The 17,032-nt window shown below is 53.8% G+C and overlaps 5 protein-coding genes across 5 annotated transcripts; 3 read left to right on the forward strand and 2 right to left on the reverse strand.

The window, feature by feature from the left end:
- Positions 1–954: 954 nt before the first annotated feature.
- PG997_003565 (uncharacterized protein) lies at positions 955–1,299 on the reverse strand (the record flags this gene model as incomplete). The annotated part of the gene is made up of 1 exon (XM_066807880.1): positions 955–1,299. One exon carries the CDS (start codon positions 1,297–1,299, stop codon positions 955–957), a length of 345 nt encoding a protein of 114 aa, XP_066671498.1.
- Positions 1,300–4,508: 3,209 nt separating this feature from the next.
- On the forward strand, positions 4,509–7,031 carry PG997_003566 (uncharacterized protein; the record flags this gene model as incomplete). Its single annotated transcript, XM_066807881.1, has 5 exons — positions 4,509–5,643; positions 5,713–6,060; positions 6,117–6,588; positions 6,646–6,733; positions 6,798–7,031. 5 exons carry the CDS (start codon positions 4,509–4,511, stop codon positions 7,029–7,031), a joined length of 2,277 nt encoding a protein of 758 aa, XP_066671499.1.
- Positions 7,032–7,924: 893 nt separating this feature from the next.
- On the forward strand, positions 7,925–10,309 carry PG997_003567 (uncharacterized protein; the record flags this gene model as incomplete). The annotated part of the gene is made up of 5 exons (XM_066807882.1): positions 7,925–8,376; positions 8,400–8,936; positions 8,995–9,385; positions 9,453–9,893; positions 9,947–10,309. The coding sequence occupies 5 exons, from the start codon at positions 7,925–7,927 to the stop codon at positions 10,307–10,309; spliced, it is 2,184 nt and encodes a 727-aa protein (XP_066671500.1).
- Positions 10,310–11,647: 1,338 nt separating this feature from the next.
- PG997_003568 (3-carboxymuconate cyclase) lies at positions 11,648–13,025 on the forward strand (the record flags this gene model as incomplete). The annotated part of the gene is made up of 3 exons (XM_066807883.1): positions 11,648–12,018; positions 12,140–12,602; positions 12,672–13,025. The coding sequence occupies 3 exons, from the start codon at positions 11,648–11,650 to the stop codon at positions 13,023–13,025; spliced, it is 1,188 nt and encodes a 395-aa protein (XP_066671501.1).
- A 394-nt stretch (positions 13,026–13,419) lies between these two features.
- PG997_003569 (tRNA processing endoribonuclease) lies at positions 13,420–16,208 on the reverse strand (the record flags this gene model as incomplete). Its single annotated transcript, XM_066807884.1, has 2 exons — positions 13,420–15,130; positions 15,205–16,208. 2 exons carry the CDS (start codon positions 16,206–16,208, stop codon positions 13,420–13,422), a joined length of 2,715 nt encoding a protein of 904 aa, XP_066671502.1.
- Positions 16,209–17,032: the final 824 nt, after the last annotated feature.

The raw sequence follows: 17,032 nt of genomic DNA on the forward strand, positions 1-17,032 counted from the left end.
CGTGCGGATAAATGGCCGACAGAAGTGCCATTGATTCAAGTCACTGATTGCTGGACGGACTTAATTACTGGCCGTCAGACCGCCTAACCTACGACTGCGTACCACCTTACATTATCAGGTTGGGTAGTGCTTACAGTACACCTACTTACCTCAGAGGAAGCCCATCCACCACCACCCACAACGGAGGAGAGCCGCCCACCATCCTCGAATAAGAATTGCCACTTGGGATTGACTAGCCGGTCATTCTGCGTGAGGCAAAGTAGGTAATGAAAGAATGAATGGGCGGGTGGGGATGGGGAAGAGGGATTTCATGGTCATGTCATCCTGCGTCGCACCCGGAGGCACTGGCTGTGTTCTAAAAATCCGCCTTACTCCCTTGCTCCCTTCCTCGATACACTGCCATTAATAAGGTTGAACGACGGCCTGGCTATGTAGCCAAAGGGGGAAAAAAGGGCTGTGTGCTCAAAGAGCTCCAGCACGGAGACACTGGGCGGGTGCCTGTGCCTGTGCCTGCCCATCTACCGGTAATCACGAACCAGATCATTGCACAGTGTATATAGTCTTTTAGAGGCAAGCATGACCTTGTTGTGCCCGATTAATCAATGCCCAAGTCAGAGATGAAAGTAAAGGGAGGAGGGAGGAGCGAAGAGAGCGCAAAACATCGCAATGTCTCTCTCACAAGCCTCGCAGTATTCTGGTGGAAAGATCTGAAGTCGACAGTGTTAGATCTGGGATCTTGCGAAGCCGCCAAAAGGCTCCAGTGGGCAGCAATGCTTTGTTTGCCTGGGGCGAACTAGTCTCGGTCCAAGGCGCGTACGTACAGCGTACAATAAGTACACACATGGCCCAGAAGGCGTCGCGGACTCCGCAATCACTTGCTCTTACGAGCAGGGACTCACTCTTATCATGCCCAATGTACGTACATAATGTAGCAGAACCATTGAGAACCCCGAGTCAGCTTCCCAAAGCCTCGATGAGACAGACCCGTTCCAAATCTCCTGGTGTGGCAGAGAGAGCGAAGGGGCAAACAAGCCGCGGCCAGCAAATCGTTCTCGCAACTAATAAATCCAAAGCCAAGGGTCCGTCCTGCGAAGCGGCCGTGGGCACTACTGCGAGACCTGCATAGGCGATGTCAAGCCACTGGGGATGCCCAGGTACTGTAAGCCAGTCTGCCAAGACTTTGTTCTGCTTGTTTGTTCCCTTTCTCGACTTGCGTCGGTCGGTCACCCACCAACGTTGGTTCTTGGGGGGTGATAGGAAGAGCAACTGATCCATTTCAGAGAGCATGAGGATGCTCATGCTGTCCACGCTGCCCATGCCTGGTCTTTGTGGTGGAATGCGTGTGATATCATGTTGTTGGGGCGTGGTCGTTGCCGGCCAACCAGGTCGTCACAAAACGGCCGCCGGGCGCTTTGGCTGAGCAAAGAGGGGCTCTCTCGCTCTCTCGTGCGTGCATGGCGAAGGAACAAACCGTAAACTTTACCCAAACGAAAAGTAGAGAGCAGTGGCAGGGGTCCTGACGAGGTGCGATGGCTGTTATTCTAGAAGAAGGAAAACCAGGAACATTACTTGTGAGCCTTTGACGGTGGTTTTCCACCAAGCCTGGTAAGTAGGTCGAAATGAAGGTGTGCTTGCTTACCCTGGAGGCCCAACGGAACATAGGCACGTACGTAGAAGTAGGCAGTAGGTCAGGTAGGTGCAATGTACCTCATCTGAAAAGAGACACACAAATTGCCGCATAGACTGCACAGGCATACATATCAAATGTCCCTTTCAACTCTGTCCGTTACCTGGGCCCTGAGGGCATGGCTGTGGGTGCCTTGTTTGGCGTGAAGGCAATACCGGATTGTCATAGGAACGGACTGGCAACATCGAACCAACAACCTTCTATCTCTCTATCTCGCATCCTCTGGTTGACATGGTGAGATGGCAAGAGAGAGAGAGAGAAAAAAGCATACACACAAACAGACCATGCATGACCAATAATTTCAGGATACCTACCTACATAGCATACCAGACCAGAGAAGCCCAGTAACCGAGTTTGGTTGCCATGATACCACAACCCTGACAGAACATGTTCCGATAGGTGTCGTTTAACAGGAACCGATGGGCAGTAGAGCTACACTCGCTGCACATAGAGCTAAACCCCGAGAAAAAGAACGAATCCGAGGACTGTGTGCCGTACCGTTGTCAAAGGGACTTGCAATTTTCTTGGATTTTGACTTGGTGAAGGCGGGTACATACTTTAGGTATTGCACCCAACTTCAGCAATGCGTCTCTGCACCATGGGCAAGGGGGTGTAATACCATCTCTGAGAGCTGACGGTCAACCATAGAATCGCTATGCTCTATGAATTGTTTGTAAGTGACAGGGGAGGAACTTTCTCCAACCACCATAAAAAATCCTGCTGCCGACATCCATGAGACTATCTGCTACTCCAGCAGTTGCTCTTTATAAGCATCGTATATGAAGTAGGTATCGTATAAGCCAAGATGGGTCTTGTACATATATGCATACCTCGTCTTTACTCATCTTTGGAATCAATCAACACCTACCTGTTGCAGATAGTGGCGTTCTATCCTGGGCAGATCACTCTTCCGGACCGTATCGGCGCCGTATTCTTGTTGCAGTCCTATGTAACCTACCTACTTATATAATGCCGTGTACACATGCGAGTTTGTGCAAGCAGAGCAGAGCACCCAAGGTTCTGAGCACGGTGGTATTCCTTCCCTGGTATGCATTCGGCTATACATGGGCACTCCCCATCTTGTGCTGGGTAAAATAGCCCAGTAACCGAAACAAAAACCAGCCAGGTTCATACCAGGCGCCTGTACGTTGAAATGTGCAAAGCATATTGGTTTTTTAAAGCCACTCGGAGAAAGAGAACCTGGAAACACATACTGAAAATACGTGGGCACACGTTAAGATATCAATTAAGAGGGAATGTGTGCAGACAGCGCGCGCTCAGCGTTAACCAGACGAACGGCAGAGGGCACTAGAGTGCACAACTACTTAGACAAGGGACAGCCGACTCCACCCAGTAAGCAATTGGGGTTGTATGTGTGCCATCATCACGGATCTACTTGGCAGTGCAGTCGGCCGTACAGTGCGGTGCAGCAGCTTTACTTACCGTACCGCTCGCAACCAGACACCATGCTGCCACCATCCATCAATGGCAATGTCCATGTTACCAGACCTGCCTGCTTTGCCTACCCGACATCACAGGCCAACTTGCTCTAGGTTGACGACAGAGGCGGCGTGAAAGGAAGACCGCGCAGCGCAGCACAGCACAGCACACGCTACGCCCCTCCCCTCGGTCGACGATTCACTTTTCCAACCGACTCGTTTCCCTCCCATCTTTGCCAGATTGAATGAACTCTGTGCACTCGCAACTGTTTCCTCCCCGTTCAAGCCCGTCTTTTCTCTACCAAGCCGTCCTCTTGCTCCTCCACGAAATGCACTTACTCTGAGCGTGCCATCTTCGTGGAGGCACTGGCTGGCTGACTGCACTGTACCGCGCTGGTTCGACCTCACTGCAGTGCATGCACCCTACTTCCTCAACCACCACCACCATCGACCCGTCGAATTCACCGGCAATTGCACGGTAACTACGCTTTCCATTGTCTACCGCTGCCATCGTCGGGGATTTGCCGAGCTCGAAAATTGAAAATATTCAATTCGTCGCGACTATTGCGCCTCAACACCGGCCTGGACGTCCAGATCCTCTTCCGTGCACCATCGAGGAAGCGCGTGTCTTGGTCCTACCAACAAACCAGCCTTGAGCATACCTTCACGCCCACGGACAATTGCAAGCCGGACGATAAACACATTGCACAAACATAAACTTCTTTCTAGCAGGACAACCTTTTGGAATCACTGCCGACTCGAAAAGAAGAAGAATCAACACTCGCCATCCGACATATCCCATACTAGTACCCAACACCTAGAACTTGGTGGACGACCTTCAACTGCCTTTCTAGCGAACTCATCCGCTAGAAACGCAAGCCTTATCCTTAGGTTAGTGGTCTTTTGGGGCGACCAGTGCCCTGAAATCTCAACTGCTGGCGACCCTGCAACTGTGCCTCCCCAGCATAGCACCTGGTGTTATTTTTTTTTTCTTCCTCTCTCTCTTCGCAACCACTGGTACTCGACCCCATCCATTCCAGTGGAACGTCAGCCACTCAGGTCAGACAGGCAAGAAGACCCTGCCGACGTCCGACCCGGAAAAAGGCTGCCCCAGCGCCCCCAACTTGGCCTTGGTACTGGCGCTGCGATTGAAAGTAAAGAGAGACGCAAGCGCAGCGGCAATACATACTTGCAATCCCGCACGCAGTTGGCAGCGGAGCAGGTCGTAGAGGGCAGACATCATCCATTTCGAGTGGGCACCTGCTAACTGCGGCCCTTTCGAAACACACTCCCTCAATCTTCCCTTTCATATCACCACAACCGAGGACCCTCATCAGTCGAGTGTCCTTGCAAAAGGCGCCGTCTGCTGTCATTCCACAACAATGTCAACGCCGACTACTGCCACGGCCACTATTCCTCCCCATCATTATCGTCATCACCACACACATCATCACGCTCATTATCCGCCCTACCCGCAGTTGCAGAGTCCCGTAAACCCTGCCTCCTACCGAACTGCCGGCGCGATACCCTCAACCCTTCCGGCAAACCACCTTCTCCCTTCTCCCACTGGTGTCCCGCCGCCTCCGTCGACGATATCCAGTTCTACCGCGTCTAGTCGTCACGGCCCTGCTTCTACCGCCTCGTACTCAACCTACATCAGTGGCCCTCTGCAGCCGTCGCATAGACGGTCGGCCAATGGAGCCACAGCCTCGGTAGCTTCCACAGGAGCACCGGCGGCCAGATTGACCCACGAATATCTCGGAACAGACTCGGAGTCGGCGTCAACGCCACGATCAGACGCAAATATTGACACAATGTCCATACCATCCTCGAGTCAGAATGTTGCGCGGAAGCGAAGGCGATCTAAAGGTCCCGACTGGACCGAGTTTTACAAGAACGGGGTGCCCAAGGAAGTCATCATCATTGATGACACACCAGAACCTGACGGTGATGGCAAAGACATCTCGTCCAACTACTCTACAACAACATACACGAATGGCACCGCTATCGGCTCGGATGCTGGTGTTAGTACTCGGCATGTAGCCAAGAAGAGGAGAAAGGAAGACGGGTATGCGAATGGCGGCAGAGTCGTCAATGGATCGCACATTGCTACTCCCAACAGTGCGACTTCATCGACTGATCGAACCACATCCGCGCAGAACACCACTGCCCCTACGTCCCTTGCCTCACTCTCTTCCAATGGTCATTACGACTATGAGGCGTCTTCGGCTACGGGCCAAAAACGGAAACGGACGCGTCAACAGCATGCTCAAGAGGCAAAACGCAGAGACATCGAGGCCCTTGGCGATGCCTACATCAGCTACAAGCCGCCCCAAAAACCAATCAAGAAGTCGGCTGAAGTAGCCGTTCGAGTGGTCACTGATGTGAGACCCACCACTATTACTAAACGATTCAAAAGTTCCTTACTGACACCCAACAAGCGCTACTCGAATGTGAAGGTCGACGATGAAGATGGTCACTACATAGTAGTACCCGATGCTGATATCACCCAGCAGTGTACGTTCTCATTTTAGACACCCGGAGATTGGTATCCTCTATCAATTCTAAGTACTGACTGGCAACTAGATCAAATCATCAAGCTTCTCGGCCAAGGAACCTTTGGCAAGGTCGTACAGGCTCGCGACAGGAAACGAAACAAGTTGGTCGCCATCAAGATTATTCGATCCGTCCAGAAGTATCGAGATGCCTCCCGGATCGAGCTACGGGTTCTGCAGACTCTCAAGGCGAACGATGAGGAGAACCGGAATCGATGCATTCACCTGCGCGATTGTTTTGATTTCCGAGGCCACATCTGCATTGTCATGGACCTGCTTGGCTCTAGCGTCTTCGACTTTCTCAAGAGCAACAATTTCGTCCCGTTCCCCAACAGCCAGATCCAGAGTTTTGCTCGTCAGCTGTTAACGAGTGTGGCTTGTAAGTGGCATAGTTACCCGAATCCTTTGTCATTGGATACTGACCCACGCTTAAAGTTCTCCATGACCTCAATCTGATCCACACCGATCTGAAGCCTGAGAACATTCTTTTGTGTGACAACGCTTATCAGACGTTCACATATAACCGCAGAATACCTTCGTCCTCAGCTGGCACTCCTAGACAGGCCAACCAGCGGAAGGTTCTGCTCGACACCGAGATCAGATTGATTGACTTTGGCTCTGCAACGTTTGAGGATGAGTACCACTCCTCTGTGGTCTCAACTCGTCATTACCGTGCCCCTGAAATCATCCTGGGGCTTGGCTGGTCGTTTCCCTGCGATATTTGGAGTATCGGTTGCATTCTTGTCGAGTTTTTTACGGGAGATGCTTTGTTCCAGACGCACGATAACCTCGAGCATCTGGCAATGATGGAGAATGTTTGTGACCGTCGGATCGATCAAAACCTTGCACAACAGGTCACAAAAATGAGCAACCGATCAAGTAGCTCCAGCGGCAATGCTGCAGCCAAGTAAGTATTTGCGACACATATTCTCGCCGAGATGCCCAGTTGGCTAACTGAACCCAGATACTTCAAACGGCTGAGACTGGACTACCCTACTGCGGATACAACCCGTGCCTCGCGGAGGTTCGTCAAGAACATGAAACGTCTGAGTGTAAGTTGATTGCTGGCATGTTACAAGCTGGGGTGAGAAGAAAAAAGTACTAATGGTCTTCTAGGACATCATACCTACGCACAGTCCTTTCCTGAGGATGTTCCTGGATCTCCTCGAAAAGATCTTTGTTTATGATCCGGCGAGGCGAATCACAGCACGGCAAGCGCTTGACCATCCTTGGTTCAAGGAGGCAGCCATTGCCGATGATGGCACAGAGGCGGCCAAAATCAGGCTGGAACGCCTGAGGGCTGACCCGGAGTATGCTCACTCCCGAGCACCGCCCTCGAGCACTTCATAATTAATATGAAACAAGGATAACTACCAGCATTGATACCACGGTGGGCAGCGATACTTACGATGCACATGTCTAGTCATATTTTCTCTGCGAGGCTTTTCATGAATGCTTTTGTGTTTTTTATTAAGGGACAGGCGTTGAAGTGGTTGAATTGGAGGTAGTGCAATAACATGGCATGGCATTGGAAGTACCCTGCATAGAGAAGACAATCTCCCTCGACCGTGGCGCAGAGAGTGTGGCGATACTTCCACCACAGTATATAGGATTGCATTGGGAAATATCCCTGGTTTAATGGAAATGCAGGCCATCCTCACTCGGTTGAGTTGACTGCCCACCTACGCTACGCTGTCACTTCCCTCCCTATCTTTGGCCCCCTATCCATCACAGCAGCCATCACCCGACACATTAGAATCCCCCATGACAGTTGACACACCACCATGTAAGTTTTAGATATTCTCTTCTTGCTTGGTGTTCTCGAATTGGATTTGCGACTGCTACTACCTACCTCCTACAGGCTCATCTTTTCTGCGTCATCCTTTGTACTCAGGTATATGCCCGCCACGTTCGTACACGCTCGGAACAATGCCCTTGTTGGCGAGATGGCGTCGTGGAGGCTGTGGAAGGTGAAAGAAGCCAACAAAGCACGAGCATTGACGTTCGCGGGCCTGTCCGATCAAAGCTCTGTCTCCTCAACTGTTCGGGATGTTTGGCACTTCATTCTAGACAAAGGCCCCAGGTCGTCGCTATACAAATAGCCGGCTTCTGTCTTCTCGTTACACGATTCGGCCTCTTTCATACTATACTGTAATTGCATTTTGCTGTTCGGTACAGTAGCTATCTCCCCATATAATCTACCAATTACATATCGCATAAAAAGGTTGCTTGCACTGTTTGTCATGGAAGTGCCTTTGAGGAAACTGACAGATGAGGAGATCGATGCTCTAACTAATCTTCTCTCGCGGCGGCCGAATTATGGCATCGCCATTCCTTCCCCGAAATGGCTCTCTCGTCAGCAAGAAAAGGTAGACCGTTTGCCCGAGATCTTGCTTGAACCAAAGAACCGCCTCCTGAGGTCGGTCAAGCGCCTGTCATTCAACGCGCGCAAGGTACTTGGGGAACTGGAACTGAGCCATCGTCGTCTGCCGGAGAAGGCGGTCCTTTGTTCGTCCCACGACCGGCTCAACCCCTTTCTGATGCGCGAGTGCTTTTGGCTTCTCTGCCTCGAGACGGGCGAGAATCTGGAATGCCTACGGCGCTGGCCGCACAAGAGCACCGCCATGGCCTCGTGGCTCACCCGGCTCGACTCCGTCACGGCCTACTTCACGAGCAAGGCGCACTTCCACCAGATGTTCGGCTGCGCCCCCACGACAGCCGATTCGTCCGGGTCGCGAGCGAGTGCGAAGCCTGCATATTGGCTGCGGTCGGCGCCAACGGCCGCTGTCTGGCCGATCTGTTCACCGCGCTGGTCCTGCGGCAGGACGACTACTGCGCCGTCGACGCGCGGAAGAAGTACAAGCCGCGCCTCATGCGCTTCGTGGACAGCTGGATCCGGCAGATGGGGGGCGAGGAGAGGCAGACCATTCGTCGGTGGATCGAGGAGCTCTTGGCCGAGATTCAGCCGGGTCACCTGGAAATCCGAACATTTTGGCGAGAGTACCAGGAGGCGGAGAGGCGGAAAAGGCGAGAGCGCCGGAAGCGCGAGGGGGGCGGAGGCAAGGAAGCGGACGGTCGCAGCACTAGGAGCAAGCGCCATTCGCGTCATGTCACGGTCACGCCCAGGATCAAGGTCGATCACGCAGCGGCCTCGGAGCAGAGGAGGCTTTACCGAGCGCCCACGGTGGCACAGAGCGTCTACCGGGAAGACAGCATTGCCAACCAAGTCGATATGGCCGCTTTCAAGCCAGCACCGTCACCTGCTAGCGCCAACAATGCATCTGGCGATATTGGGGGCTCTTACGAGGAACAGGAGCAAGGCTTCGGGCGGCCGACACCCTTGCCGGGGAGATATTGAGGACGAGGATGACCCGAATCGGTATCCGGTAGTGGGCAACAGCTACGACGATAGCTACGAGCACGAGGATGAGATCGCCAACGACCTCGAGCGGGAACCCGAGGATCGTAGTGCCGATTATAGCGCGCATAGAAGCCACCGGCGAGTATCGGAGTGGTACAGCCAGTGCCTGCGGGAGACTGGCGGCGGTGAAGTCGACCCCGAGGACTTACACCCAGCGCTTCGCCAGGAGAACAGCAGTCAACCCAAGAGCCAAGCCAAGAGTTATTTCAGTGTGAAGTCGGCGGTACCGCCGCCCTTGCGGAAAGGCAAAGCAGCAGAAGAACAGGAAGAAGAGTACACGCCTGTCCGTACCAGCTGGACCAAATCCGGCGGTTCCGAGCCCCCCGCCACCGCCTCCGCCTCCACCCAAGTCCGAATGGACGGATTTCACCGTTCACACCGAGCTCCCACAGGGCATACCGGCCGCCAACGCTCCACCCGTACCCCGAGTGCCGTCGCGTCTTGGACAGAAGGCTTCTTCTTCTGTCTACGTCGATGAAGTGCGACCTGGGTCCTCTACGGCAGTGCCGTCCACGCCAGGCTCACCAACGCTGACAAATATGTCGAGTCTGGACCCGGATGGTTATCGGCCTGTTTCTCCCCTCTCGTCGGAGGGCTGTTCGACTCCGACTCGGGGCACGTTCAAGAACCCGTGGACGCAGTCCGAACACCACTTTGTTAGCCGCGTCGACGAACCGAAGGCGGCACCGCCCCGCCAGCCAGACAAGGCCGATGACGGGCCCAAACAAGCGGCCCCCCGCTCGCCGTTGTTCGATCGCCGGGAGCTGTCGTACCCGGATTCAGAAGTTACCGTGATGAACGGTACTCAGCCTGGAAGCAACGACAACAACAACAATAAATCCAGCACCACGACCCCAACAAGCGGTATCTCGCGCAAACCCGTGGGGGGTTGAAGGCGGTCGATCCCGATAAGAACCCCTTTATCCGACAAGGGAGCACGAGGAGGCGTGTCGGCGGCGGCGGCAGTTACCAGGAGACACTGCAGCGGCGGCTGGACCAGGACGAGCAGAGCAAGCTGCACTGGGATCTCTCGGTGAGCCGCCGCGCCGATCCGGACTTGCTGGCCGAGGACTCGGCCTCGTGCGTCGCGCCCCCCTCCGAACGCGGAGGCCAAGAGCGATGTCACGACTTGGTCGCAGATGATGAAGAAAGGGCGCATGTGAGGCGGGTGGCAGGTAGATCGGGCTGGGCTCTCGTATTTTATTAGTGTCATCAGCATGCTGTCTCTTGAGCTTCTGATCTTGGATATAGAAAATTGAGTGGTTGGATACTGGGGCAAGCATAATTCGAGTCTAAAATTCACAGTGATATGTGTTACACGAGAACGTTAGCAAACTCTTATGCATCATTATGTTTATTGTTGTTGTTGCCCTCGTAATAAGGTTGTATGCATGCTAAGTGTCACGGCGAGTCTCCCCAGCCCATCATTTTCCATGTAATTATCTGGAAATCGACAACGACACAACAAGGGCATTGGACTGACCAGCCATCGATCGTGTATCATTTGTGATTCTCTGAGTTATATTCTTACTGATCACACGTACCTACCCCAGCTATAGTAGATCATGATCAGGCCCCGGCGAGTTCAGAAGCTTGCCATGTCTATTACAGTATGGTGTTGGTGTCTGACCAGTATTATTATTGTCTCCTAACTAAGATGGGTGGGGGTTGACGGAGGAAACAGGAAAGTCGTCGATAATCATCGTAGTTTCCGTCGGTCGTTTTGCAGAAAAGGACCATGATTCGGTACGCTCCGCCGCCCGATTGGGTTGTGCCTGATTCTGATTGGTTTCGGCCGCGTCTTTTGCCAAGATGAACCCTTGGGGCCGACCCCTGGGCGATGAAGAAATCCGGGGCCCGGTACCCCAAATCTGCCATGATCGTGCGGGGGAAGCAGATGTGCTCGTTAACACGGTCCCGTCTTCGTAGGAATTGCTTCCCGTCTGTTCCAGAGAGGCGTGAGTCGACCCGGTTTTACCTGTACGCAGCATCCAATGGGAGGGGGAAGGAACCGTAGGATGCGATACCCCTGTATGAGATCATGTCGAGAGAACAATCGTGTATAGCGGCGGAAACGCTCTGAGCGCCTTAGTCCATGACACCCTGTCACCTGTTTTGCTGTTTTCCCTCACTCGGCTCTCCGTGGTAATGTGTGCTGGTCGATTCGTGCGTCGCCCTTCCGTTCATGTGGGCAAGGCAAGACACTGACTCGTGGAACAAACGGCAAGCCACCATGCGCTGCATGGCATGACCTGACCCGACCCGAGCATGCCTCGCAGGTGACCCAACTAGGAAAAAAAACAAGTTCGGAACCTCCAGCCGGCGGATGATTACACCAACCATCCCGTCTGGCTTGTTGCCATGGTTAGGCGATCTGCAACAGTTATGACAGCCACAGCCGAGTAAGACATTCCCGTAGCCGAATAAATAAATACCTTAGCAATGGCTGTCGAAACCAATGTGGCAGCCAGCCAGCCAGCCAACCAGCCGTCCTTCTCCGGTAGCAAACAGCCCTGTGTAGAGTAGATTCAACTTCGACGCCGATATGCTGAACGACGTTACTCCCAAGGGGCTTCTGTCCCTGCTGCTGGTTGCGTCTCCCGCCGCTGCCGTCAAGCTCTGGGCCACCTCGTACAACGACCATGCGATCTACACTCTGAACCTTGGGGGCGAAGGGCTCACGGTCACCTCCAAATCGCTCGACTGCGGATCCGAGCCGACCTGGATGACGCTGGACAAGGGGAAGTCGACCCTGTATTGCCTGAACGAGGGTTGGGGCGGCGAGGGCTCGTTGACGTCGTACAAGGTCAACGATGACGCGACTCTCAAAACTCTCGATATCCTGCCTACTCTCAAGAGCCCCGTCAGTGCCTCGCTGTATGGGCCGAACAACAACGGCTTGGCCATCGCTCACTAGTGAGTGCCACCCTTTCTGTAGCATAGGAGAATACTGCCCTTGCTCTCACAGCTGGCTATATTTCAGCTGTATTTGGTGCCGGGAGTTGTGTACATACTGACAAGCCATCTCATTTACCAGCGATACCTCGACCTTCAGCTCCTTCGACGTCAAAGACACATCATCCCTGTCCCTGTCCCAGAACGAGACCTACACCATGGCCGGCCCGGGCCCCGTCCCGGACCGCCAGGACGTGCCGCACCTGCACCACACGATCCTCGACCCGACCAAGAAGTTCCTGGTGGTCCCGGACCTGGGCGCCGACCTGCTCCGCGTCTACGCGCTCCAGAAGGGGTCCATCGAGTGGGCCGAGATCGACCCCGTGAAAGCCCTCCCCGGCTCGGGCCCCCGCCACGGCGTCTTCGCCACCGCCGGCCCCAAGACCTTCTTCTACGTCCTCAACGAGCTCAGCAACACCATCACCGGATACAAGGTCACGTACGCGAAGGGCGCGCTCACGATGGAGCGGCTCTTCGACTTCAGCAGCCATGGTCCTGGAGGCAGCGTGCCGGCCGGCACCAAGGCTGCGGAGCTGAAGATATCCGTAAGTACATATGCACCTGACCTTGCTTTGTTGGATGCGTACTGATACTGACACCCAACTCCTAAACAGCCCGACCAGCGCTTCGTCATCGCCTCCTCGCGCGGCGAGAACTCCCTCATGATGCCGAACCTGGACCCGCGCAACAGCACGGCGGTGCCGTCGGACCCGCTCATCAGCTTCCGGATCGACGGAGCGACGGGCGCGCTGAAGCACGTGCAGACGGCGGCGGCCGGCGGGCGCAACCCGCGCGGCTTCAACATCAACCGGGCCGGCACCCTCGTCGCCTCGGCGCTGCAGGACGACAACCGCGTCGTCGTCTTCTCGCGCGACGTCGGCTCCGGCGAGCTGACCGGTGTCGTCGGCTGGGCCGTCGTGGGCGAGGGCGACGGCAACGGGCCCAACTATACCTTGTTCGACGAGTAGAGGGGAGAGGAGGGCGGGATGGTCCGACGGACGGACAGAGTCTTCTTCTCCCTTGCTATATAGTCTGTGCTGCCTCATGAACGCAACAAAAATTCATAGATATCATATCTGTAGAGTCGGACAAACGATGTTTAGTAAACAAAGACGAGTCTCGAACTTATTAGAGGGTGCTATGCGTATAGTAGCTCACTTGTGATCGAGGGTGGTGGTTGGGAGTAATGATGTTGACTCCTCAACTAGGCCGACTCAGCAATATCCATATCTTTCACAGTAAACAGACCGTACAGGACTTTGCCGAAAACAAGGGGCCAAGACATTTCACGGATGGGCATGGCTGTCCATATTACATGAGTTGGGGTTCTTGATTCACAGGTTTGGTAGTATATACCCATGTCTATTGCTCTGTCACATCATCAAACAGCTTCTGTATAGCTGGCAGGAACGCCTGCGCTTTCCTGAATTCTCCAAGCTTGACACGCATGTAATCAAAGGCCACCAGGATGATCTCGTCGAGCCTTGCCTTGTCTTTGCCATCCGCATCCGGCTTGACCTCCAAGTTCTCCTCAATCACCGGCACTTTCTGGTAGCGCTGGGAGAAGTGGGTGAGCAGAATGCGCCTCGCGCCCATCCTACGGCCAACATCAATGGCCTCGGACATGGTGGAGTGCTTCTTTGCGACAGCATCGCCTTTAAGCTCGTCGTCGAACGTGCTCTCGTGGATCAGCAAGGTAACACCCTGGCCAATCTTGACAAAACTGTCGCTGGGTCGACAGTCACCCGAGTAGGCGATCTTCAGACCCGAAGGCCAAGTAAATACTGTCGCCAAAGCCCCATGGCAATGGTCAACAAAGCAGGCATCAATGCGCTCAATGCCATGAGCTTCAGTTTGCTCCGCACCGAAGATACGAGGATTGGCAATGCGAGTAACCGCATCGTAGTTTCTGAACTCGGTGAACGTCAGGCGGTTGTAGCCAAATTCTTCAACCTGGGCGTATTCGCGGAGCCAGTCCAACATGTGCATATGTGACGCCACATGCAATGTTGCCGACGAGTTGGATTTGCTCGTCTCCTTGTTCCATGCCCCTATCACACCGGCGGTTCCCAAGTGATGGTCAGCGTGCAGATGGCTAATCCATACCGCCTTGAGCTCGCGCAGCACTGTGGGCAATTCCTTCCCGAACACTCGTCGTAATTGGCCCATTGTGTTCTCGCCAGCATCAAACAGGTAGTTACCGTACCCAGGTACTTTCACAAGAGTTGCAGACACGTTACGATACTTGGAAGGTAATGCGGACCCTGTCCCGAGAGTGATAACCTCCGCATCGCGGTTTGGTATATCAGATTCTACCTTCTCGATCTTCGCTAGGAAGTCGGTATCTTGCAACCGCTCTCTTGCTTTATTGGCCAGTGCGGTAACCTCGGGGAATTGAGGCTCGCTTCCCGCCAGTTTTTCAAGGTCTGGGAATCCCACAATTTTGTCATCTTGATGCAGAAATTGGGGAGAAAACTGTATCATTTTGCCTGTTCGGCCAGCCTCATACCCATCAGGAGATTCGTTGATTGCGTGGCCGTGAAGCGTCTGCACGTTACTGAAATACGGCAAGGGGAATCTTTCCGGGTCGATGCTGTGTAGTTTGTACGCTTGTGTCGCCACGGATTCCAGGGCAATCATGTTTGGAGCAGTGTCCCCTGAGCAGACAATATGGCGGATCTTGGCTTGATCTTTCATAAAGCTTTGCAAGCGGGCATCGGTGGCGACGTCAGGTCCAAGCAACCAGAACATCACACAGACATTGTCCATAATCTCTGCATTCGACCATTCTGACCGGTTTAGCAGGGGCTCGATGTAAGAAACGTCAGGTATGTCCACGACGGCGAAGCCCTTCCCAAGAACAGTGTCTCCCAAGACCATTTCCGGGGTGACCACGCTACCGTCTTTGGCGGTGACGCTTTCACCCCTGGTAAGACTGCTGTAGTCCTTCTTCTGTATATCGAACTGTGCAGCCTTCTTTGGGTCGAATTTTCCCCGGCGATCATGGTTCTTGACAATGTAGCATATTGACTGACGTGCTGGTTCTGTGTGGGGAGCGCCGGTACCATTGCGGCTGGCCACGGTTGGCGAATCAGAACTGGTATATTCGGGACGTCTCCGTCCCTGCCTGGTAAGGGCCCTTCATACACCTGAATGTGGCCATGCTCATCGCGTACAAACAACTTTGCCGGGAGCTTAGCCTCATGTAAAGTCGTCTCAACCAAAGCGTCCATTCTCCAGTTAGAGTTGAACATCTGGGTCACGACATTTTGAGTGGCCTGGAAGTCTTCTTCCTCGGTGCTGTCTCCTTTCACAGTGTCCGGTGCTTCCGAGTCATCGGCGTTTCGCTTCCGAGTAGCATCAACGGGAGCCTTGTCTGCGGGCTCTAACAGCACATACCAGACCTTGATGTTTGTGTCTTGCCAGTCGGGTTCGTTTGAGCCCTGGTTGAGTACGCGCGGATCATTCCGAATCTCGTGCGGCTTGAGCGGCAAGCCTTTCCGGAAGATGAAACGTCGTGCAGTAGCTAGGAACTGGGATAGATTTTTGCCTCCGTGTATGCTCAACCGCGATAGAAGTTTGTCGGTGGCGGCGGATTTTCCCTTGCGCTGTCGCTCGGCGTTTTGTGCACCCAAATGTTCCCTTGCACTGGCAATCACGTCGGCAAGCGTGAGGACCATGCCTAGCAAGCCGCCAGCACTGTGCCAATCTACAGGACCGGTAATGAAAACATCCTCTGTCTTGTTTAAGGCGATCTTGCGCTGTACCATGGCCCGCTGTGTGCCTTCTGAAATGTTACCAAACACATAGCGCCGGTCGTCAAAGTGAAGAACTAGACTTGTACCCGGTGTATCGGCAGTGGGAGTAGTGACGATCTGAATCCAGTTCAACATCTTGGCCCCGAACGCTCGTGCCCGCTTATCGGCCTCGTCCTTTTTCTCGGCCTCGAGGTCTCTTTCGGGAACATCCACCAAGAAGAAGAACGGCTGCTTCTTCCCAAGGCGCAAAGTTGCAGGGACTGGTATGATCTTAAGGGTGGCACCCTTTTTGGCCTCAAACAGCCCGTTGGGGATTTCAGCGCCCTCAAACGTTGATTTCTGGTTGGATTGGAAGCGATGCCTAGGTGGGAGAAAGGACCTCTGGGCGGACATGGGGAAGGCTTTGGCGCTCAAGGCGGAAGGGCCGCCGGGTTCACGATGTCGTTTTCGTGGTTGGGGGAGTCGCCTTTCGGGTTTTCTGAAGGGTGGACGGGGTGACAAGTATGGGCGGGCCTTTGGCACGTGGGTGCAGCGCTGGAGTCCTCTTCAGCGCCTTCTGAGTCGCGGGAGGTATCTTCATGAAGCCTCGTTGCGCATTGTTCCAGGAGGGAGAAATTGAAACAAATAAATATCCAACCCAAGTAGTAGGCTCGCAAAGCTGCAGCCCCGGGATGCTGCATGAGATGACTCTATCGGCGAGAGGGTAGCGTACCTGCACTAAAAATCCAAAATTCTTATCTTATCGATGCGCCCGGCGCGCCAAAGGCCACGCTAAGGTCCCCTGTAACGTGGGGAGACCCCAGCTCGGTTTATTAGAGGGCGTATCCTTCCCATCGTACTCTGTAGGTACTTAGATCAATGTCCTGGTGAGATGGGGGATGGATCATCAGTCGCATAGAGGTAGCTTTCAACTAGAGGTTCAGGTAAGATCGCGGACAGCATTGGAAGCTGGGAGCTTCATATAATAGTAATTAAGACTACCTACTTAGCACGGCTCCCTCAGCTTGAAAAACGTAATAATGATTTAATTTATAACACTCTACGCGACAAAGGACGACGCACCCCTGATCATGTCGACCATCAATACGCCCCAGACGACGGCTTTTGCCAGTTCAGCCTCTTCAGAGCTACCTATGTAGATAATTCGAGACAAGTAGAACACACATTCCATGAAATAGCTACCCATAATTATGGACGTTATCAATACCGCCATTACA

This window comes from Apiospora hydei (assembly GCF_038363865.1).
Source record: "Apiospora hydei strain CBS 114990 chromosome Unknown utg000004l_segment0_segment0, whole genome shotgun sequence".
Taxonomy (NCBI): domain Eukaryota; kingdom Fungi; phylum Ascomycota; class Sordariomycetes; order Amphisphaeriales; family Apiosporaceae; genus Apiospora; species Apiospora hydei.